This window comes from Cyanistes caeruleus, chromosome 10 (assembly GCF_971803275.1).
Source record: "Cyanistes caeruleus chromosome 10, bCyaCae1.hap1.1, whole genome shotgun sequence".
Lineage (NCBI taxonomy): Eukaryota > Metazoa > Chordata > Aves > Passeriformes > Paridae > Cyanistes > Cyanistes caeruleus.
In genome coordinates, this window is record NC_141710.1 from 16,408,452 (window position 1) to 16,432,846 (window position 24,395).

The window sequence follows — 24,395 nt, forward strand, 5'->3', positions numbered from 1 at the left end:
CCGGGGGGCGCTCGAGGGCGGCCCCGCCCCGCCCCGCCCGCTGCGCGCGCACCCGCCCCGCCCCCGGCGCCTCAGCCCGGGCCGGGGACAAGGCGGGCACCGGGACGGCCCCGGACACCGGCAGCGCTCGGGGGACAGCAGCGTTCACTCGTGCATTTTGCTCGTCCGTTCGTTCATTCCCTCACTCACGGGCGTGGGTGTCCGCGCGTGCCGCTCTGAGCGCCGGCGGCTCCGTCCGGCCGTGCCCCTTTCACAAGGCAGCTTTTACCGGCCCACGCAGAGTTTCCCTCCTCTCCCCATAGGCCAGCCCCGGTGCCTGGTCCGGACACACCGATCCCACCTCTCCTGCTCTGGGGACGGCCATTGGCATGGCCACAATGTCCCGCTCGGGTCGCTCGTGTCCCCTCACAGCCAGCGCTGTTCCTAGCGCACCGCCTGAATGTCTGTCTCACTTTCACCGTCCCCCGCCCCAGCTCCACGACAAGCAGCCCCAAACCCTCCACCCCACGGCTTCCAGCAGCGCTGATTCTTGCACCCTCATCCCACCGGTACATAGTTTGGCTTCCTCACTCCTCCTGGTCACACACCCACATGGAGCTCACAGCTAACCCTACACAGCCTCCCTTCGCCCTGGACCCCATACACACCCGGTTTTTTAATCCCTTCTCTCCCAGCTGGGCTGCCTGTAGTTTCCTGCCTCCAGCTCTCACTGTAAACTGGTCCCAGAGCACAGCTCATACATAATGTACTTTTCCCCAGAAGTCGAGGCAATCAATCACACACCCTCTACTGCTATCTTCCTAAGTTGGAAAGGACAGAAACCACAAAATTATCAGCTTTGTACAAGCACTTGTTTCTCTGCATGGCAACAGCAGGAGTCAGCAAGCTGGAAGGAAGATGATGTGCACAAGTAACTGTGATTTGCACTCCCCCCAGGCAAAGAGAAGCACGGTCTCTGCCCCATGTAATGACACTTCTGTAAGTTATTTTCACTCTAATTTTCACTGTTATGCTTTGCCTACCTCACTGCCTGATGAGGCTCCAAGGCGCATATTTTGGACAAGACAGGAACATTTCTCACATGGTTGTGGGTTTAATGAATCCATAGTGGTACATTCTAAAAGCCTCCCAAACCTTACACTAACAACTGCAGCATCTGCACCAAATTCCAGCTCAGTTTCCACTGTATCGTCACACCAGAGGCAAAAATTGTGGCCTCAGCAAATTGTGGCTGCGGTTACACGCTCAACCAAGGGTTAATCAAATCACAGTATCACCCTCCACCGACCTGAAGCTAAAGAAAACCTTTGTGTAATCACTTATATATAGTAAAACACATGCTACTGTTGCAGTAAAAATTAACGAGATAGCACTCAGGCTCTTTGGTTGCTGCGTACAGCGCTCCACACTTTCTCAGTGTTCTTTTGAACCACCTTCAAAAATAAATTTTGCCTTTGCAATAAACCCCCTTGTAACTAAGAAGAACATTTTGTCCTGCCTTTTTTGCTGTCCATGTCTTCTTTTAATAAGTCAAATGTCTTGCTTTTATCCTTCTGATACCTCCTCTCACTCACACCAGTTGCCGATTGAAAAAATGCAGCTTCCTCCAGTTTTGTTTCCAGTGATGCACTAAGCCTGTTTGACCCGGCTTTCATCTACAGGTGATGGGCAAAGCACAGCCCCAGCAACCCCAGGATCTGACCCTGCACACCTTCACCACAGAGAAGGTGAAATGTCATCAGCCAGGACAACTTTAGACTCTGATTACACCCATCTAACTGCATGTTAATTGCAGAGTAATTTTAGAAGAATCCTACCTGTGCTTTGGTTGAAGTCCCAAGCAAGTGTAGTGTGTCCACTCATCAGACAGATGAGATGAGCAGAAACACATTCTCTTGAAGAGGCTCTAAGCTTTTGATAATGAATCAGGATCAGCTGCACTCACTGTGTTTGGACAGAATAAGCAAAACTGACGTAATGGAAATTCCAGAGAACAATACAGTAACCAGTTATCCCAGGCAAATGTCTCTCATCTTGCACACCTGCTGGTCTTGGGCCACAGCCTTTGCTGTAAAATGTGCTGGTTTTGGCTGGGATAGAGTGAATTTTCTTCACAGTAGCTGGTATCAAGCTGTGTTTGGGGTTGGTACTAACAACAGCGTTGATAATTCAGAGATGTTTTATAGCTGTTGCTGAGCAGGGCTTGCACAGAGCCAAGGACATTTCTGCTCCCCACCTGACCAGCAGGGAGGCTGAGTGTGCTCAAGGAGATGGGAGTAGACACAGCAGAGACAGCTGACCACAGAGATATTCCAGACCATATGGCATTATAAAAGCTGGAGAGGAAGGAGGGAACATTCAGAATGATGGTGTTTGTCTTCCCAAATCACCATTACACACAATGGAGCTCTGCTTTCATGGAGATAGCTGCCCATGGGCAATGGGAAATGAATACCTTGTTTTGCTTCGCTTGTGTGGTTTCCTGCTTTCCCTATTCAACTGTCTTGGTCTCAACTCTCAAGTTTTCTAGCTTCTACCCTTTCAGTTCTCCCCCCATCCCACAGGACTGTGTGGAGCTTAGTTGCCAGCTGATATTAAACTAGAACAGAAGCATGTGCTATCTCCCATGCTATTTTGGGTAGGATCTCTTTAAGGAAAGTCTCTATCCCAATCCTAGTGTCTTATTCTATTCCTCATAGGATGAAGTCTTCTCTGGATATCACACTATAAATTCTAAAGCAGAATCCAACTCCTGAACATTCCAATCATCATTATCAACCTCTTTCAGAATGCTCCGAAGATAAAGATATTTCAGTCCCCTTTATAAATATTAATGTTCTTTCCTTCCCCTTCAGTGACAGGGCCTTTGGTCAGGCCTCTGCTTGCTCCTGTGGTTCAGGATGAAAGCCAGTAAAAAAATTACAGCTACCCCTGTGAGCAGCAATACTTCAGTACACCTGTGAGACAAGTGCCAAATGAAGCACATAAGTGATCACAACAGAAAGAACATTTCCTTCTGTCAGTCTCCGTCTTTAATTCCAAAGTAACAGTGCTGCAGCCAAGGTTTAACAAATGGTTGAGATAATCCCTGCTGTTCACAGATGACTGTTCACCTGCTCCATCACAGACCCTTAACACCTTGCTGAGCTGTTTCAGGTGACCAAAGCTGCAGTAAGGAATCAGCTCTTTAGGAGAGTGTAACTGGGAAGCAGCAGTTTGGGGCAGTGAATGCTGAGCCGTTCCCCCTCACACCTATGCTACTGTTACAGCCAGAACCTACTGAAAAGAGCAGCCTCACTTCACCTCCCTTCCTGTGGGTGGTGCCTTCCTGTCTCCTCCTTTGTACAGCATTCCTGCTTTCTGCAAGTTAGCTTTCTGAACTGGACCACACAAGAGCCACTGCTGGCATCGGGAAGGGAAGAGGAAGTCCCAGCCTGGAAGAAGAAGGAGGATAAGATCAGGATGGCTCCCCTTTTTCCCAGACTGCTGTTAGCTCAGCCTTAGCTGCGAAGTGAAGCCACACACTGACCCTGCAGCATGCAGAACCAGGTACATTAGCTCATTTCCTTCAAAGGAAGTATTGAAAGTCCGTGGGGTAAACTCCAAGCCTGGGAGCAGGGTAAAGTCTGTGCCCCTTAATTCTTGTTTTGGACAAGAGTTAAGAACAATCACAACAATGCTTTTTATTCTACTTCAAGTTACAGTGCAAGCTCTGTTAATACCACAATCTGCCTGTGGTACTACTAGGTAGAATTGCTTCTGTGACTTTGCAGTCATGTCCCTCTATAAACAGTAGTGCTTTCAGGTAAAGAAAATGGAAAATCTGAGCCTAGGAAGGTCTTCCACCTGACCTCAGCCCTTCAACTTGGCTTGAATACTTGGACTATAAATTATTACTCCCTGTATTACTCAACATACATGTATTGCAAGCTACCCCCATGCTGGAGGGCACAAAAATCACTCACTACACTTTTAAAGTGTACACTTCTTTTTTAAAGAAACACCTTTACTCTGAAGAATGAAAGATCAGACTGAGGTGCATAAGAAGAGGAAAAAAAAAAATCCTGGAAACTTGTTCCTAAAGGCTCAAAAAGGTGCAAAGTTCTTTATGTGCCCAAAACAAACCACTTACACCAATAAAATTTACAAAACCCAAAATAGTTTTATTTACTTTTCAGATTTCTGCCTCAATGAGACATTTTGCAAACATGCTAAGGCTACAAAATGTCCAAGTTGACAAAGACATGCAACGCTGACCATTCAATAAGTCACGGTTATCACAGGAGCGACTGTGTCCCCCCGGGCCACAGGTCCCAAAAAACAGGGATGGTGTACAGTGATCATGGCAACGCACTACGCAGGACCCAGTAACCTGAGGTAGGTCATTTACAGTAAGAAAACCATGTCCTACACCAGTGTTACATCCTGATCAACAGGAACCCCTTTAAGGTTCCAGAAGACGTGGGGTCGAGGACTGCTTCCTTAACAAGTGTGCAAGAAAGAAACAGGAAATATCGATGTTGATTAATCTTAGTATAAGTGAGCAGAACAAAGAGTTAGTGGTACCCATGCCAGTGAAAGCCAACCTAAATCTCTGAGGAGTGTTAGCAGCTTCAAGGTAAAGAGTCAGTCAGCTGAAGCAATTCTGAAAAGGCTTTCCTGCCAGCATACAGGGTATGATTTGAACCTTATGATTAATTTGTTACAGATCATTCCACAAACAGTAAGATTTTGGTTGTGTTAGATCAGCAAAGCAGGAAGAGCTTGGGCTTGCTTGCATTAAAATAAACTCTGCTGATACAGTAAGAAATACTGTGTCAGGACACTGAGAAAATACAAGGCCTTAATGTGACCCAGGAGTGGTTTTTCCACTCGGATCACTAAAAACCCTGCTTTGGAAAAGCATCATGGGAAGCAGCAGCCCCTGCCGTGGTGAACATCAGCAATGCCCCAAATAGCTTTGATAAATTACAATGCAATAGTTACACCACAGAGCTCTTCTCTGCTGCGCTAGACAAAGATGTGACAATAAAGGACACTATTGCAAAGCTTCACTTCCACTCAGACACGCAGAAAATCCGGCACTAGGAAAAGATGAACTGTAAAAGACAAAATGTTGTCTGATACAGTCCAATAAAGCCAGATCTCTGGTACCATAAACTGTACAAAAATGATAGAAAAGAATATGCACTGTTATTAATACAGTGCTTATTTTAATATAAAATAAACAGCTTACATTTCCACTGTAAATATAGGCTATATACAGAATTATGTATAGATATAGCTACATGTATAAAGCTTCATTATAGGCCTCTGATACATTTATAACTATGGCTCCCTGAGCCATTTGTAGAGTGCATTTAATAACAAAAAATTAGTAATATGGAATAAATACAATAATAAAAACATGAAGAGTTCTTCTGACATGGTTTTAAAAACTCTCTGACTTGACACATTGTGCTAAAAATTAAAAGATGAAAAGGCAATAATCTGCGAGGAGGAGGAAGAGCTGGCCTGCCACAGGCAGGGAGCGTAGCTCTCCAAAATTAAAGTGACTTTGCCCTGAATTTCAGCCCTTGACAGCAACCTTGTTCTCTGCAGCAGCAAACATAGCATAGAAGCGCGAGTTCTCGTTGGCCAGAAGGGCAGTCGGGGTGTCGAATTCCACTACCTGAAATCAAACAAGGCAAGTAAAATATGTCAATAAAATTCAGCAGAGAATTGACTCCCACCCCTTGGACTTGTGATGGTAAAGAATAGAAAACACAGCAGTCATCTTTAGATGAGACACCAGGCAGTGAAAATAGCATTTATGGATATTGAACCTGGAATGCTTCAAACTGGCTCATAAACTGGAACTAGCCCAACAGGAAGCAACCTCTGGTTCTGGCAGAGGCAGATGCTATCAGCTTTTGCCTTCTCTACCTTTAAGAACCTTGCCCAGTGTTCTTGCATTTAACTGTTTATGGCTCCCAAATGGAAGCCTGAAAAATAGGTAAAGTATCTGTCATAGGTGTCCTTGATGGCACAGAGCTTTATGAAAGTAATGGGAAACTGCCACAGAGCCCCAGCAGAGATGTTTATGCTATTACCCATCTTAGAATTAACCTACAAAGAAGTCTCAAAAAGATTTTTAAAGACAGACTGTTATTCTATGGTACTTTCTTGGTGTGAAAAAAAATCTTTGTCATTGATCCTGCCACAGACAGCAACTGAGTATAATTACCAAGGATATGAATCAGGATCTTCTAGCCTGTAGTGCAGCTGTTCCCCCAGTTCAGTCTGCACACATGGCATCACCAGACAAGAGGCAGAGACACCTCCCTGCTCACCTGTCCCTGTGTTAGCACCATGATCCGATCACAGCCCAGGACCGTGTGCAGGCGATGAGCAATCGTTAACATAGTGCAGTCTGCAAACGCCTCTCTGATGGTCTCCTGGATCAGTAAGTCAGTCTCCGTGTCCATAGCAGCTGTTGCTTCATCCAGGATCAATATCTGAAAACAGCACAGAATCCTGGCTTTTACTCATGGTCACACCTTCCCTCCCTGAATATAGAAATACATAAAGTAGGCAGAATGGCCACTTCCAAGAATTGTCACAACTGGCAATCCTTACAGAGTTCTGGGCACACAGGTTTTACAAGTATCCTTTCAGTTTTCTTTATGTAATTGCTTTCAACAAAGCCTATGGATGACATTTACATTTTATGGTCACAGCTACATGCAGGTTTTGACCTGGGCCTCAAGTTTCTACTACCTTCAATTTTATATTCAATAGGTGAATGTCAAATATAAATTTTACCAGTAAACTCATTTGACATATCCCTGGTGGTGACATTCCTCCTGGAACAAGTCAATACTGACCAGGCTTAATGGCTTTCTTATGCTGGATAAGAAATCTCTTCCCCTCAGACCTAACTGATTTGGAGTGATTTCCTGTCAAAGCTGAATTGGACATGCTTTGTGCAGGTACTGCAGAGACAGCAGTAACTTCTGCTGAGCAGTCTAATTTCAAAAACATGCAAAGTGAACTTTAAAATATTATGATATGTCACATTTCGGAAAAAAAGGTTGTTAAAACCAGAATTCTCGTCAATCTTAATCCAAAAATCCTTTCTTACTATAATTGTTTGTTTTCCATTCCTGCAAAATCTTTCACTTGGCTAGCATAGCATGGTTCCAAATTCCACTTGGAGCCCACATTTTAGTGGAGCACCATGTAGAAGGAAAACACTTGGCTCATATTCACAAAAAGGTGGAAGAAGGGAAGAATCTGATGCTCCCCAGAAACAGGACACTGAATATATGATTAGGCCAGTCTGACACACTATTGTTAGCACTTGCAAGCAATGCCTTTTCAATAGCAGGAAATTACAGGAGCTGGCTACAGACACCTTCCTGGTTGTTTTAACCTTACACCTCTGTCTGGGTTGCAATAATCATTGGTGTGATTCCTCTGACAAAGAATCCAGCACAAAAAAGGCTTGTTCAATCCTATACTCTTGGTATCTCCAGCTATTTCCCTCCCTGCTGTGCTTACCTTGCAGCGACGCAGCAGAGCTCTAGCTATGCACAGTAACTGTCTCTCTCCAACAGAAAAGTTCTCCCCATTTTCCATCACTTCTGAATCAAGTTTCATAGGCAGCTGTGCAACCTGTGTGGGAAAGAAGAGGCAAAAATCTTAAGACCACTGCACAAAATCATATAAACACAAACACATCTCCTGACAGTCTTTGTCATCAGGAGGAGAGAGTGAACCTAGTCCCTGTAGGGATTCCTGCAGCCAATGTTCCATAGCCATACTTGCCACCTGACTTAAAAGAAAAAGAATTGGAAATGCCATGGCAGCAAGACTTGCTGCAGAGGGCCTTGAAAAGGTTTTAAGTTCAGCACAAATTTGCATATGTGACATGTATAGTCACAAACAGAAATGCAGAATGCATATCGAAGGCACATACAGAAAAATATCACCTGAAATGTTTTAACACCCTAAGAATTCCTGTGATGAAGAACTGCTATGCTATATACAAAAAAAACCCCACAGAATATGGCATGTTCCTAAAATACCAAAAATATCAGTCTGATAAAATCATTGGAAAAAAAAAAAAAAAAAGGTCAAATAAAGCATAGAGAACAAGAGGGAAAATGCAGAGAAAAAGCTTAGATAAAGACCTCTAAAGTAGCTTCTAACAGATTATGTTGCTTTGGAAGTCACATGCAAACATGCATCTCCCAGGGCACATAATACTTACACACTCCTTCATGTGAGTCCTTTCCAAAGCAGCCCAGATTTGTTCCTCACTGTACTGATTGAAAGGATCCAAGTTAGATCTGGAAGGAGAAGCAAAAAACAAGCAGAATTTTAATTCAGCAATGAATGGAAAACCAGCAGTGTGCTAATTCATCCATACAGGTGATTCCCATCTGGCTTTCCACTAACAGCTTCCTTGCCAAGGAAATCAGATGTTCCCAGCACACTGAGGTTAGAAGAGCCATAAAACAAGAGTAGAGATGGAAGACAAAGATACTGAAACTTCAACCACATCTAAAGGGAAGCAAGGCTTACATACAGGATGATCAAACCCAGTGCTGCACAAGGCCAGCTAAAATCATTCATCTGTGTTTTGGGTTTTTTTTGTTTCAAAACCAGAACAGAAGCTAGGATGCCTGAGAGCTACCACCTCACTGGGCACCTATTGCATTTCAGGTATAAGCTGGAAGATTGCTCAGTCCGTTCTTGCCTTCTTATGCTCTCACTAACCTCACAGTGCCACTGAAAAGCACAGGTTCCTGAGGGATTATGGAGAGTTTGCTCCGAAGATCTGCCAAGCCAATATCATTTATTTTCACTCCATCAATTTTAATGCAGCCTCCAGACAGTTCAACAAGACGAAAGAGTGCCATTCCAAGGGAAGATTTCCCTAAAAATGAGACAGGAAAAAGAAGACTGGTGTTTCTACAGAATCATAACAGCTTTCAGATGAGAAATCATTTTAAAATCTGTCCACATCTAAGAAGTTTTTAAATACCAAAAAATTCTGGCAAGCAATGCTCTGCTAAGTTCTGAAGTTCAGCATTTAAACTTCTGAGCAACTGTGGGGGGCAGCTCCTAATTTCTCCTCAAAGCAGCCCTCCCTGGAGTGCTGCCCCAACCCCACTGCCAAAACCCTGACACAAAACCCCAATACAACAATAAATCACTTATTTAGAAACTCATTCTGAGATTGCTTTAAGTCTCAGAAACAGGGGTTTGGATTCCTCAAATTACAGAATTCTGAGATGGCTCAGAGCCAAACCTGGCTGCAGCATCAGTACAGAATCTTTCAAGAGAGTCAGACAAGCTGCAATGAGCACATTGTAGGCACCAATTTGTGCTGGTCAGTGGTTTGGGGAGTTAAATATGATCAGCATACTGGTTCAAGCATAGCAGGATATTATCCCTCTGCTTTAAATGGAAACTTGTTTTCACTGCTCTTTACAGGGATCTTGCTTATGTACAGACATGAATGGAAACCTCCACTGACAGAGTGCTCAACCCCTCCTGTGCCATCAACTTACTCAAACACAGACAAGAACCAATATGACTGCCCCAATCTATTCTATGGAAGTAATAATTTAACTCTGCTTAGTGTTTTTCCTTACCTGAGCCTGTCCTCCCCACAATGCCAATCTTTTCCTTCGGTTTGATGGTAAAGGACACTTTTTTAAGTACTAGAGGGAGGTTCTCTCGATACCGCATCTCTGCATTTTCAAAAACAACTTCACCTTCCTGTGGCCAGTCCAGAGGAGGAGTTTTATTCTTAATTCGAGCAGGAGCTTCTAGAGAAAGTGTCTTTTAACAAAAATACAAAAGTTCAGTTTCCAGAAAACAAAGCACCAAAGGAAAATTATCAGCTGCAGCTTTCAGCAGTCTTCCCTGCAGACTCAGCCCAGATAATTTATGTCAGTTTCATGATGAGCTGTTTGCCTGGATGTGGGCCCAGTGTTCCAGAAGTTTGCTGTATTACACTGACCACACTGTTAATTCCCCTCCTGTTGCCTCAGTAATGACATCAGTCCTTCTATACAAGAGTAGTTTTCTTCAATGCGATTCAAAATGTATTTTAGGCCTATTATTTATTAGCACAATCCTATTGAGTTTCATGGCACTCCCAAAGACTGGATGCAAAAACTGCTGCATTTCTATGCCTCATTTGCTATGCCATGCCAGGGTCACTACTGTTGGTTTTGACACAGAAGAGATTGTCCAAGTAACATAGTAAATACCATCCTTTTCCTTCTCCTCCTCATGTTCCCCTGTCCTACTGAACCACCAAGTCTCTTCCAGCCTGCTCACTTTTGCTATTTCACTCTGCCCCTTGTTGGGCAGTTCACAGATTAAACAGAAAAGCAGAACCTCTGAAAGCCAAACAAGGCTTTATAGAATGTTTAGAGTGAAGTCAAGGTCACTTTCCCATATTTGGCACAAGCACCCTCAAAGAATGGCAGCAATCTTGTCATGGGATTCACCTCATGTAACTGAACAAGACCATGACAGCTCCTTTATAGTCTCTGCAAAGGGAGATCTCTACAAATGCTATAAAACAGCATTTCTGGAGTGCTATTTTTCTCATTCTAATGTAAATACTTGGAACAGGTAATAAATCACCCTCTAGAGACACTCATTTCCTACATTGACCATTGAGAGATTCCACAAGGATTTCAGTTGTGGACATCTGCAACATCTAGTTAGAGGCAGATTAATTGTACACCAGGGGTTTGAGAGAAAAAAACAGCCCTCTGCTATGACAGTGCTCCAATTCTTTGAGCTTGGTACTCAAAACCTTGAGCCCCCACTGAAAAAAGCCAAGCCTGGGCCCTGGTAAAACACAGGACCTGAATGGTGTTTCACTGGCCACCCACCCTCACTTCAGCTTCAAACTAGTTCTACAGTTTCATAAATGGCTGTCTAGAGATAATATTGCTTAATAGTGATATAGAATGAGACATATATCTTTCAAAAAGGCCCAAACAACAGCCTACAACTGTAGGTTTTCCCACTAAGGGCTTAACTGTGATAAACCCATCTCAGCCCAGTGAGAGATACAATATTTGGCACAGTTGTCAACTTGTGTGGTCACCAAGTCCTCCATATGCAGAAATTTTCTACTTAGATGCCTCCAGAGGATTTATTTAGCTGGGGGAGGGGAGAGGTTTGGGGTTTTTTTTTTCTTCTGTTTTTCAGCCCATGGATTAAATCCACAGGCTTTAAAAAAAGCTACAAAGATCAACTACTAAATAGCCCAGATTTACCAAATACATATATCTAGCTTCCTCTGAGGTTCACAGGGAACATTAAATGGAAAAGCCTTTCACTTCACACAGCAGACCCAGTAGGAGGCTTTCTCCTGGCTACACTTTCCCCATTGACCTATGCCCAGCTCTGCACACACAAATCCCAGTTACAAAGAAAGGGCTACAGATAATCAGAGTAGCTTGCTAAGCATTTAGCCTGGCACATTTATCATGTTCAGCTGAGCACATTTCTCATGTTTACAGTAAGAGCATTCCCTTGACTTTTCAAGCATATAGAAGTATGTTACGTAAGGCAGCTGTGGAAAAGCACGCTTAATAGGATGAAGTGGAATTACTTGTAGATAAAGTAACAGTTATCTGTGCTTAAATGAAGGAATTCCATTAGGTTTGAAATGAAGGATGCCAGAACACCATCCTTCTGCTGTAAAATAATGTGTTGAATCCCCAAGTTACCCCTTTCACACTCTCCATTCTTTACTGTGTCAGCAAACTTCCAATAGCCTTACCCAAACCCAGCAATGCCTCTATAGGTTTAATTATCTACCAGCTCTGGGGCCATTCAGCCCCCTCATGCTGATACATGTACTTCACAAAACAAACTCACTCTGCAGTATTACAGCACAGGCTTTAGTGCCTTTCCAAGATCAGGAATATATATTCTGTACAAAGGCAGATTATGGCTGAGGCCAGCAACATAACAAGCAACACAAAATTTCACAACAGGCAGTTGAATGCATTACAGTCCTACCTTGATATAGTGATCAATCCTCTCCACTGAGGTGAAACGAGCTTCTGTCTCTGAAGCCAGTCTGACTGTAAACTGGAATAACCCTGTTAACTGAAGGGGTGAAAAAAAATTTTAGAGCAGTGACTGGTTATTGAATTAAGAGATTAATGTGGCCAGCAAGATCAGGACAGTGACTCTACTCAGGACTGGTGAGATCACACCTCAAACCCTGTATTTAGTTTTGGGCCCCTCACTACAACAGAGATATTGAGGTGCTGGAGCATGTCCAGGGAAGGGCAACAGAGCTGAGGAAGGGTCTGGAGTCCTGTGAGTAGCAGCTGAGGGAGGTGGGGGAACTCAGCCAGGACAAGAGGAGACTCAGGGGAATCTTATCACTCTCTACAACTCCCTGAAAGAAGGATGTAGCCAGTTGGGGTTTGTTCTCTTCTCCCACTTAACAAGCAATAGGACAAGAGGAAACAACTTCAAGTTGTGCCAGAGGAAGTTTAGATTGGATGTTAGGAACACTTCTTGCCAAGCAGTGAAACAGGCTGCCCAGGGGAGTGGTGGATTCGCCATCCCTGGAGGTATTAAAAAAGTCGTGTAGATGTGGCACTTGGGGACATGGTTTAGTGGTGGGTTTGGCATTGCTGAGGTAATACCTGGACTCAATGACCTTACTGGTGTTTTCCAACCTAAAGAATTCTATGATATTTGATACTCTTGACATTGGGCATCATACAACTAAAGTGTTCAAAGCAAGTTAATTAAACAGTTCATTTTAAAATCACCGTATCTCATGAATCCCTTGAGAAACCGGCAGCTTTAGAAACGTTTCCCAAGAGCAATGGCTTTAAGTATGAGGTGTCTAAGCGCTTTAATTTCACCTCGGCGCCACAAGGAGGCAGAAGAGGCCAAACAGCAGCCAAAGACGAGCGCTCAGAGCCCTGCAATTCCTCTGAACCAGCGCTGGATGCTGTTTGCTCAAAATTATGGTATTAGCAGTATCATAAATATCATCTACATAAAAAAAATATCATCTACATGAAAAGAGAAATTAAGTATTACAGTATGTGGTCACACTCACCTGCACAGCGTATGAGATAGCCAGCCCAGCATAGGCAGGAGGGATCTGGCCATGCATCAGGACAATCATAAGGCCAGTGGTTGTGATCAGAGCAATGCTGATAATGTCCAGGCGCACAGCCAGCCAGCGCATTGCACAGCTGAACAGGTAAAACGGGGCCTGGTTGTCGTCCAGCAGCTCCTGGTACCTGAAACAAACACAGCAAAGGTTAGTAGACACCATGAGCCTGATGTTCTACAAACATCAGACCTACTTAGACCCCTGTTTCAGTATCAGAATTCAGGGTGGGAAGACTCACCACTGACCAAGTTTCAAACCAAAACATGATGGCAGGGTTTGAAAACTTCCCTCACTAATGATCTTCCCAGTTTTCCCTTACCCTTCCTTCTGTTCTCCCAATTGTTTTTCCCAGAAAAGCAACTTTCAGTCATAGAACCCAGTAATAAATCCTTCTGAATCCCAGAAGCTGCTGCATTCAGCTTTGTGCTCCACCATTCCCAGATAGGTATCTAGACTGACCTGTGCAGAAATTCCTGTCCTTTGTGGTAGGCATGGATTGTGGAAAGACCCTGGATGCTAGATGTAATGTGAGACAAGAATGGAGACTGTGTGATGTTGTCCAAACGCTTGAGCTCTCGAATAAAGACTCTGCAAGGAAAGAAGCACTTTGAGTTTCATGCAGAACCACCATATGCCAACCACTATGCTGTACTTGAAGGTGAAAGTATCTCTACTTTTACTCAAAGCAGCTGGTGCACTTACCTAGATACAACATGCAGAACTGTGAACAGGACAATGAGGGGCCCCACTGCCACCAGGAACCAGGGGAACACCCCCGAAATCACCCCCACACAGAAGAACACAAGGATGACGTTCTGGATGAACATTTCTGCTTGGAATGGCAAACGAACGTCAACTGGTGAAATGGAAGAAAAAGAGGAAGATCTTGAGTACAGAAAACCAAAACACCCTATAGAAATCAACTCAGTACAGCTGTACATTAGTAACAAAGACAGTGATTTCTCTTACTTTATTCAAATTAAAAATGTACATTTTCATTGGGATGTTTTTACCTTCTGAGTTCCTGGCCATCTAATTACTCCCATTTGCAGAAATAGCACTGATGGAACCCTGACCTGATTACCACCTCTGCTGCACATCAGCTTCACTCTAATGCTTTAAGTTGCTCCTGCATTAACTGCTGAGAGTCCATGTGCAGCCTGGAGGTACAACAGTAGCAGCACATTTCCTCCTTCATAAGTGAATGATCAGACCTGAGCTACCATCTGCCTTCTAGAATCATAACCCAGGTATATCCCAATTCCTTTGTTTTTTCAAGTGCACTTTTGGCAACAGACATAGGGTACAATCACCCCAACAGCAACAAACTGGAGAGTACTCAGGAGTTCACTGGGAGGTCTGAATATGGGCTTTACAGGGCACACAGTGAGAGATACCTTCATCCATGTCTTTGGAAAACCTGTTGAGGATCCTCCCAGTGGGTGTAGTGTCAAAGAACTTCATGGGACTACGCAGAATCCGTCGGAAGAGCTCGTCATGGAGCCTTGAGGATGCTCTGAGAGTTCCCTGATAATGCAGAAAACATTGCAGTGTTATAAAGCAGTTATATTCTTGCCACTGCTTCTCCTCTGGCACCCAAATATTCTACTTCATTTCTCTCTCCAGCCATAAGAGATTTTTTTACTGCATTCTGTGCTTCCAACCAATGGAGGAAGCTATTATTTGGGCAGAAGTTTAGCAGAAACATAGTGCAGCCTCAAGAGCTAGCTATGGAAACATTACATAACATGATTGACTCTGGTTCAAAAGTTTCTCTTGGGAGATATCCAAAAGAACCACAGTGAAAACAATGTGCAGAAGTAGGAGGAGGGAGAGACAAACGCCAGCACTGGCACATACCTTTACAAAGACCACACCACGAACAGCTTTCAGAATCAACATAACTGCCATAGACAGTGCATAGATGCCAGCATAGTAATGCATATGAGGGTTATCTTTCATGCTGTTGCTTATGACAGTCTCATTTCCCAAAGTCACAGAGGTGTTCTGCAGAAAATTCAAGGTTTCAGAGGTTGGTTAAGACAAGAATGAAGCATGTATGCATTACATGAGGTAGAATTCAACTGCCTTCATTCTCATTATATTTGATATGTCATTTGAACTCAAGCCATATTTTAACAAAAATTATCCTGTTAGGTATAATAATCACATTTAAACAAAAAACAACACTAAAATTAGCTCGTTGGCCCCTTTCATAGTTTCACTTCCTTTTCTTAGACTAATCAAGAAATGGAACAAGAGAGCAGCATTAAACCATACACATTATTATCTTTCCTATTACTGAATCTCTCTTATTTTTGGAGACAAACTCCCTAGTGAGACCACCTCCTGGAGAGCCTAACAACTTACTTAAATTAGGAAGCACCATTTGGTCTCACAAGACTGCTTAGGATTTGTCTAGCAGAGCAAACCCCCAGCCCACTAGACACAAGAGTAGAAAAACTATTTAACTTACTCCACTGCCTTGCTTGATCCAGAAACTCAGCCACCAGTTGCTAAAAGCTGTGCTGCCCACATTCAGCACAAACAGTGCCATGATGATGAGGAATGCAAAGGGGCCTCCAGCTGCCTGAATGTAGACACCATAAACAGACCAGGGAACAGAGCCTTTGCCTTTCTCCTCCAACTGGACCAACTGACCTGTGAAAGAACAGAGTATTAAACGGGAGTAAAGAAAAGAAAGCTCTTCCATTAAACTCCTATAAATTTGTGAACACACAAAATTAGTCTTTCAAACTGTGCAGAGTACTTTCAGAAACACACACCTTACTTCATGCTTAGAACTCAGTAGTTCAAACAGTTTTTCAAAAAGTCACATTTCTCCTGCAGAATCATTTAAGTCCTGATACAACTGAAAAAGCCTTATCAGCACAAACTTAAATGTTAGGCTAGGATCAGCCTCACTATTGCTTTTTAAACCATGAAGTTCAAAGGTAACATGAAACAGAACTGCAGAGGTCAGCACTTCCCTTCATCCATAAATGCCATGTCTTGCCCAGTGCCAAGTGTATACATTGCCCTCCCGGGACAGGAGGGAGAGGTGGTGTGGGAGACAAGGCAGTACCAGCTCCTTTGTGCTGATGGCATCTGACCAACAGGAGCCTGATTGAACTTAAAAACATTGTACAGGTGTCTATATTTAATGAATTAATGAATGTTCTTTGCCCACTGCCTGTATCCTATCAACCACATTAAGTGATTAGGATTGAGACAGCTTCCAAAACCTGAGAGGTACATTAACAATATACTTTGAAGTATATAATGTTTTGAGCTTATTGAAGTACAAAATAATGACAGCCAGAAATTTGATTACATAGTTACCCTCCTCTTCCTTCTTTACAACTTTCTCCTTCTTCACAGACCCTGTTTTGGTACTTTTATCCTGGGGCCTTTTCAGTGAATTGTTTGTGTTCTTCTTGATATTAATCTGCAGGAAAACAGTGACACTAAACATACTGGGAGCAATTGGCTTTGACATTTTCATATGTAAATACAAACTTTTATTAATCTGCCTCTTAAAGACAAAAGCATTCAAGTCACAGAGGATATTAACTTCACAGTTATTATAGATGATTGCCAACTCTGGTGGATTAAACTCTCCTCCTCTACTACTCCGAACTATTACCAACCTATACAGGCAGAGTACAAGGTTAATTTCCACAATCAGTGAAATTATGAGCGTACCTGGTAGAGGAATGATATCCATACTATTGCAAGAAAGATGTAATTTCCCTATCCCTTGTAAAAGTAACTCACAATTTTTTAAAGAGGCTTTTTTTCCCCAAGCACTCTAGCACTTACAGAAATTTCATGAGAGCTTTCTTATGAAAAGTCAGGCTAACTTCATCTTCCAGAAATCCAATATCCAAACACTAAAGTGCACACACAAGCACTGTTCTAAACCCAGCCATCTTCCCATAACTGGGAGTTACTGCATGTTCAGAGTCAGCCTACATGGACTGAAACCCCTTACACACCATGTTCCGGGCTGCCTTCCCACACTTTACACAAGATCAAACCACAGAGAATCCAACTGATCATCCATTTATTCTTATCCTATAGGGAATGCAATTTAATGCTCCCTTCCATGAGCTAATGTCTACAGCGACACTGAAGGTCAGCCAAGCATGAGGACTGGAGAATCTCTTGTTCACTATCATTATATTAGTCTTAAAATGGCAGAACTATCATCTTCATGCCTCAAAGGATGTGCAGAGGAATGCATTATATTCCTTTTGCTTCTTTCACAAACATCTCCCAGGAGAATGTGTCACCAAGCTGCTTCAATATATTGATAGATTCTTACAATGCTTCCATCTCAGAAATGCTTTAAATGTCTTGTGAGTAAGGAGCCTCTCATCTCTTAAAAACTAAACTGCTCATCTACTTCTAATCTTTTCTAAGAGGAAATACAGACAGAATTTAGACAAGTAAGTTATTATAAAACAAAACACAAGGATCCTTATTCCAGAGATTAACTTCAGGAAAGAAAGCAGAAGGGCAGGAAAAATTAAATTGCTGAAAATTTAGATGTTGTTGTACTGAATGGCTCATGTTATTTTCTAGATTTACAATTTTTGCACCAACTGAAATGCTAGAGCACATATTCAAGTTTGCATTTACAGACTTTTTTCATAACAGAATTACTGTCAAGGCAAAAACTTTTTTTTTCATAAATTCCCCCAAACACACATTTCAGTTATGATTCCAAAATACTGTTCCATCTAATTTTTGATAAGTTGTCACATCTGCTGTGCCTCAGTCACATTCCACTGAAAAAGTAGTAACAAGCCAGTAATTTTTTCAGACAAAGTTTGAAGATCTGTGCTAATTCAGAGATAAATTAAACTGTAGAGTGTACAATAAAAGAGACAAACCTCCTGCTCTGAGCATCACCAGGGGAGACACTACAGTATTTTCATGATTAACTCACAAGCTGATTAGCAGAGTCCTCTCTAGCACACATTCCCTAAAAGCAAACTGTGACAAAGTCCTAATGAAGCACAGATTCTTCTACAGGAAATCTACTGGTCAGATCAACACATGAAAACATGTGAAGCCATTTTCCAGGTTTCCAACAGCATCACTTGGTTCACCTCAGAATAGTCAAGATTCGGAGCACTTTAAAAGAAACAAGTACCTCAATATGTGGTGTTTCTCCCAGCTGTAGGCTATTAAAAATAGTTGCATAATCCCCATTTAAATTCATCAGTTCCTCGTGACTGCCTCGCTCGGTAATGCAGCCTTCTTTCATGAAGATCACTTCATCACAGTCAACAAGATACTGGAGAAAGTGACAGTAAGAACAAGTCTCTATCACGATGTTCAATAACCAAACACTCCCACACAACGCTTCTCTGCAGCTTGTAGACACTGGTACACAGCACACCTATTCCCACATAACAGACAGCTGATTTTCAGAGGTCCTCCTCAGACCAGAGCACCATGATTACTCACACTGTACAAATAAAATGTTTTTGTGTCCTATCAAAACCAATCTCTTCTGGAAGACATGACTCAGGATACTTTAACACTGCAAATACTGATAGACTAAGCACTAATATTTCTATGTACAGAAGACAGCAAAAAAATCTCAGGTACATCAATTCTGATTGACTGACACCAAATATAACTTTTCTGCTGCGATGAAATAGCTTTACAGTAAGTTAACAAAAATATTTTTGAACAAGGTATTTAGTTCTCTGGTAAGTTTTCATTAGACAAGTGTTACCAGTCCCAATCAGACACCAAGCAACACTGGTATAAAATAATTGAATTTTGTTCAGTGCATATTTTCAAACCTAGTTTATAAATGTAAACAAGACATTCTATAGACAGACAGGGTTGTCCTGTCACAGGTCAGGGCACAGAAATTTCCAGTATGAAGGCAACCAATTAACAAACCATTTCAAGAAGGTCCAAGAAAGTATGGGAGATTCAGTACCTGAAGCTGATGCGTGATGAAAAGGACAGTCTTTGACTTCAGGTGCTTCCTTATTGCACTGTTAAAAATGTGATTTCCAACATGAGCATCTAAGGCACTAAGGGGGTCATCAAGGATGTAAATGTCCCTGTCACTATACAGGGCTCGAGCCAGACTGATTCTCTGACGCTGTCCCCCACTCAGGTTAGCCCCTCGTTCACCAATCTGCACAGAGACACACATCCATTATTTTATTTCTTCAGCACCGTGCAACATAGAAGACCATAGAATAAAGCAGACCATAATATTAATTTTTATATAAAAATACTCCCCCATAACATCTTATATTAATACACATGCATATTCAAGTTTAAGTGTTTACTTTGTGACATGTGTTATACATTCAAACTCAAGGTTAATATGCTTGAAATCTGGCAGTACTTTCTCTGCTTATTTTACCTTTTATGAATTAACAAAGCCATTGTTTTTCTTAGCTATTTTAAATCAAGTTCCATTAGGACCTGTTAAGGCTGCTAAATTTACAACAGAATAAAAAAATTCCCAAACAGTCAACATCTGAGTGAAAAACAGGGTACAACTCTCAATAGTCTAGGGCCCATTAAGCTCAGTTCAAGAGAGTGCATTCAACAGCTTGGCTCATATGCAGCCCAGACTGATGTACCCTCAACTCTAGTTTACCCTGCCAAACCAAAACTCTTTTCTCCATGTATTAATTAGTTTAGTTCAAGCAAAACATACCTCTGTCAGGTCCCCATTTGGAAGAATGGCCAGGTCAGGCCTTAGACAGCAACCATTCAGCACAGTATTGTATCTAAAGAACAAGTAGATAAATAGTTAAGAACACTAATTTTCCCCACAATTATTTAGCTAGTACAGCATATATCATCATTTTCTACACTAACAGCAGATATTCCAGCAGCCTAAAACAAATCATCTGCCTTGAATTCTCAGGAGAAAACTGAGGGTAATAATTAATCACCTACTTCAGAAGCATTGTGAGGATAGAGACAATTTGTTTTCAGGGATAGTTGGCTAAGGGCCACAGAAAAGTCCCCCAGTGGAGGGGGGCCATGGAAGATGTCAGTACAGCAGATGTTGTGTTTGAAGAGGGCAAGGCCAGGACAGCAGGAGCAAATACCACTTTAGTGCTGCTCACAGCAGCTGCTGGTTTTAACCAGAGGTCCACAGGATGAGGCCCAGCCTCACTGCAAGGAGCAGTGACAGACACAGTGACAGCCACCAGCCACAGGGCCACATGCAAGAGAGGCAGGATCCTAAATGGGACTTAGAGGAGACTTAGAAACAGACTCCACAAGGACATAGAGGCTTTATCTGCAGTGAACTCTGCATTAAATTTTTCCAAAGCTTGGGCCAATAATTACTAAGCTTACATGAAAATCAGCAAGCAGTCTGACAAACCTTTCTTCATCATATTCCTTGCCAAAAAGGATGTTGTCCCGGAGAGTGGCATTGAGAATCCAGGCCTGCTGGGCCACGTACGCGAACGTCCCACTTACTGCAATGCTCCCCTCCAACAGGGTCATCTGGAATTACACACCAGCTGTGAGATTATCCTACCCCATGTTTACACTAGACTTCATTCTACAGAATACAAAAAAGTGAAATAGGAGATGGGAAAGAAAAGCAGAAGTACTCAAAACAGGATTTCTCACCTGCCCTAAAATTGCTGAGATGAGTGAAGTTTTTCCACTCCCCACACTGCCACAAATTCCAACAAGTTTACCCTGCACAGAAAGGAAATAATTATGGTACTCATTTCTTACATTCTTCACCCCTTTCAGAATTCAGACTACCTTTAGTATCTCTGAAAGTTGGATATGAATGACAGCTCTAAAATGACATAAGACAAAAAAAAAAGCAAGATTCAGCATTTTAATGCTCAAATTGTATAGAGTGAATACAATCTCACAGTGAAATATAATTGAAATCAATTCTACAGGTAAAAATGAAGATATTTGAAGATCAGCTTCCTTCTTACGAGGGATACAGGCCAGGAGGATCAAGAAACCAAAAGTGCCAAGGCCTGGCTGAACAGAATGCATCAAGATGCTTTTGAGAGTAGTAAGGAAAGATATAGAGGAAAAGTCTGAAAGAAAAGAGAATTTAGCATATATGGGTCCAGTAAAATCCCTTGCCACTTAGATCCAATTTTCTAAAGAACATGTACCATGAAAATACTAGAATTCAGTCATTTTGAATAATTTTTCTGCAAGAGAATGGGTGGATTAATACCCACATTAAGCAATTAATTTATCAAAACTATTTTTATTCTTTTTGTAAAAAATGTAAAGTGAACAAAAAAGGTATACAGACACTTGTGAAACAACACATTGCTGGCCTTATCTTGATAGCACACTTGAGACAAAACCAGCCTTTACATTTGCAAGTAATCATACTCCTTTTTGAGGCAATTTTTAAAGCTATATGCTTTCTCCCCCAGAGTTTAAAATACAGCTATTTCTACTGTTTAAAATAGTTTAAACTCTCCCTCTATTTTCAGAGCTATATAAGACAATTTAAGTATTAATATCTTTATAAATAAATGGATCTCATTATTTCAACATCCAAATGCCAAACTGCAAAGCTCTTGTATTTGTAGATAATGTCATCTATTAAGTTCAATGCTTTTTCTTTGACATCTTACATGCTTTTACCCATCTTGGAGCAATAGCTCCAAATGCTTCTACAATTCTTGAAAACCTGATTCCTACTGTACAAAAAATCTCAAGGAAGAAAATTGCACATTTTTCAATGAAAAGCACTGTTATACTCCATTGGAACACCTAATCACCTAAAATGTTCACCCAGGATACAGCTGAAACTCTGCAAAATTATCAAACCACTGCAGGAACACACTGTTCACCAGAAGCTGGTAGCTGGTGCCCTGCAGATTCTCTGAGCTCAGAGGCTCACACACTGTCCTAGGAGCTGCAAACCCCTCAGCTGGATGTGCAAGCTATACAGCCTGCCCTTGTTTCACAGGCTATTTGCAAAGATCTAGCTGCTAAAATGGCACAGCTGTTTACAGCAAGATCAGACACTGCATCCTGGATACTGCAGTTGCCATGGATATTACAGGAGTGCACAAAAGCAATATGCTCCATTTCATACAAAATGAAACAGCACACAGCTCTCTGTTCCAGGGGGCAGCTAAAATGAGGCCTTTTAAAAGTTTAGATTTCCTCCTTTTACTTCTTACCTTTTCTATCTCCAAGTCAATGTTGTACAGAGTCCTCTGAAGCCGAAGGTTAACCAGGTGGATGATTTTGTGCTCCTCTTCGGGGCTGTGATGGTCATCACTGTCCACTAGAAGATGGCCCCTCTGTTCTGCCAGCACAGCTTGCTGTCCCTCATTCTGTAGCTTCATTTTCTCTTTCTTGCTCTTGGTGACTTTCTTGTCTTTTTTCACTTTGGGGGTCAACTTTGGTGAGCTCTGGACGCTGGCGTGGGAGAAGTCCCAAGCCAAGGTAGCATTTTTCACCTCTATCGCGGTGTGAGGATTGGCTGGTTTTTTCTTTATCATATGAACCTCTTCCATTAGAAATAAACTCTGATAGGAGTTGTGAGAGAGGTGTAAAGATGAGACACCTGATCAAGACTGGGAGACAAGCCTACGGCACACTCACGCAGCAAAACACATCAGGCTATATAGTAGGAGGAAGCTGAAGAGCAAAAGGTAGCTCATTAGTGTAAACTAACTCCAGGTCTGCTAAGTGGCTGGGGCATTCCTGGATGTGGTGGAAGCACTTGGATACACTCGACTTTCACAGAAGTGCAATACTCTGGATGTGACATGACAGGGGCTTCTTCCTTTGACACTGTTTGCAACTGCAGCTCTGTATGTTCCAGATTGAAAACACGTGAGCAGAACACACAGGTTGGAGAAGTCACTTGAGACAGAGTGACTGACTTGTCCTGCACACCAACTCATTATGGAAAGAGACAGAATGGCTTTTGACTTGAGCCTTTACCCATCAACTTTTCTGCTGTGAAAAAGCCATCTTGCACAAGTGTAGCTGATCTAAGGCTGCTTGGCAATAAGAAGTAAGCCATTAAGTCAACTGTATCATGTTTTCCACCACATCCATCAGTATTTACAATCAACAGATTAGGAAGACAGTTTTCACACAATTTAATTACAAGATAAAATGTTTGCCACTTACACAATTTGTTTTGAACCAAGTAGTCTTTTGTGACTAAAAATTCACAATTCCCAGCCTTATTTATTCTTACAATTGCTATGTCTGAAGCACATTCATAAGAAAGCTCATACTCATTTAAAGAGCCAAAAAGTCAATTAAATTTTTACTGTGATGTAAGAGTATGCCCACCTTATTTTATACTTCCTACACAATTTATAGCCAAACTGGGAGATAATTCAATTTCCTTTTCCTTCTCTTCCCCCACAGAAATTTCCCTTTAGTGCACTTGGATTTAAGCAAGTCTGATTTTAGGCTGACTCAGAAGATGAAGCAAAATTGCTCAGAAGTAATGGAATCTCAAAAGCACTCTACAGATCCTGTTTTTCTCACACAAGTTTGTTTCATGAATGCATTCCACAGAATCCATGTATCAGTCAATGCTTGTCAAAGTTTCTATTTAGAAAGTGCTATTTTCCAGTTTGGAAATTTCCACAATGTGTAATACACTGTTATCTTCAAGAGACAAGACAAAGTACAGGTCTCCCCTCTGAGTTCATAAAGTACACACAGTGTATTCATCCTCCAATCCCCATGATGTGAGATAAGATTGTTCATTATCAGGATTTTACATTTTCTGCCATAGATCTCTTTTGCCAGGTCACAGCTCCATTTTACTGATATAGGGGAATTTCAGTCACTTAATCTGGTCTGGAAATATAAAACCTCAGGGTTCTGTGACCACAGATAAAACTCCACTGTTTTTTGTCAAACTGCTTACCTAACACCTGATATTCTCAAAAGGTTTTATTAGCAAAGCATAAGACTTCGTGTACACATGTTGCAGGTTTTTCATACAGACATTCTTAAAATGGAGTTCAAAATTATTATACAGTGAGCCACTGAGTCCTTCACTCTTATCTCTTCCTGTGGCAAACTTCAAAATCATAAAATCATTGAATCAGACTATTTTGCTTCTCACACTGGTATTTTATTCTTAAATTGCCCATATTCCTTCACTGTATTTGTATCTCTTGCAGAATCAAATAATCTGGAATGTTAAGTGTAAAGAAAAAGGACTTCTCTGCCATTAAAATCA

General features: G+C 41.9%; 1 protein-coding gene and 1 long non-coding RNA gene across 11 annotated transcripts in view; one reads left to right on the top strand and one right to left on the bottom strand.

Annotated features, from left to right (window-relative positions):
- Positions 1 to 39: 39 nt before the first annotated feature.
- LOC147651331 (uncharacterized) lies at positions 40 to 4,158 on the top strand. Its single transcript, XR_015274669.1, has 2 exons — positions 40 to 978; positions 1,662 to 4,158. It is a non-coding gene; the product is annotated as an uncharacterized LOC147651331 (long non-coding RNA).
- Positions 1,818 to 24,395, bottom strand: part of ABCC5 (ATP binding cassette subfamily C member 5) — a 46,506-nt gene continuing 23,928 nt past the window's right edge. For 6 of the 10 annotated variants that reach the window (XM_086844676.1, XM_086844674.1, XM_086844679.1 and 3 more), the window contains 20 exons: positions 22,357 to 22,707; positions 20,810 to 20,881; positions 20,556 to 20,680; positions 19,875 to 19,947; positions 19,137 to 19,340; positions 18,333 to 18,476; positions 16,514 to 16,619; positions 15,648 to 15,832; positions 15,032 to 15,178; positions 14,569 to 14,698; positions 13,874 to 14,027; positions 13,631 to 13,759; positions 13,112 to 13,298; positions 12,046 to 12,135; positions 9,645 to 9,834; positions 8,764 to 8,923; positions 8,255 to 8,333; positions 7,543 to 7,656; positions 6,333 to 6,497; positions 4,143 to 5,671 (listed from right to left, as the gene is read on the bottom strand). In XM_086844676.1, coding sequence (XP_086700802.1) covers positions 5,570 to 5,671; positions 6,333 to 6,497; positions 7,543 to 7,656; positions 8,255 to 8,333; positions 8,764 to 8,923; positions 9,645 to 9,834; positions 12,046 to 12,135; positions 13,112 to 13,298; positions 13,631 to 13,759; positions 13,874 to 14,027; positions 14,569 to 14,698; positions 15,032 to 15,178; positions 15,648 to 15,832; positions 16,514 to 16,619; positions 18,333 to 18,476; positions 19,137 to 19,340; positions 19,875 to 19,947; positions 20,556 to 20,680; positions 20,810 to 20,881; positions 22,357 to 22,707 — 2,907 coding nt within the window. In that variant the 3' untranslated portion in view covers positions 4,143 to 5,569. Of the gene's footprint in view, positions 2,337 to 3,009; positions 3,435 to 4,142; positions 5,672 to 6,332; positions 6,498 to 7,542; positions 7,657 to 8,254; positions 8,334 to 8,763; positions 8,924 to 9,644; positions 9,835 to 12,045; positions 12,136 to 13,111; positions 13,299 to 13,630; positions 13,760 to 13,873; positions 14,028 to 14,568; positions 14,699 to 15,031; positions 15,179 to 15,647; positions 15,833 to 16,513; positions 16,620 to 18,332; positions 18,477 to 19,136; positions 19,341 to 19,874; positions 19,948 to 20,555; positions 20,681 to 20,809; positions 20,882 to 22,356; positions 22,708 to 24,395 lie in introns of those variants that run through there. The other 4 variants (XM_086844670.1, XM_086844669.1, XM_086844673.1 and 1 more) reach the window with 2 other exon arrangements.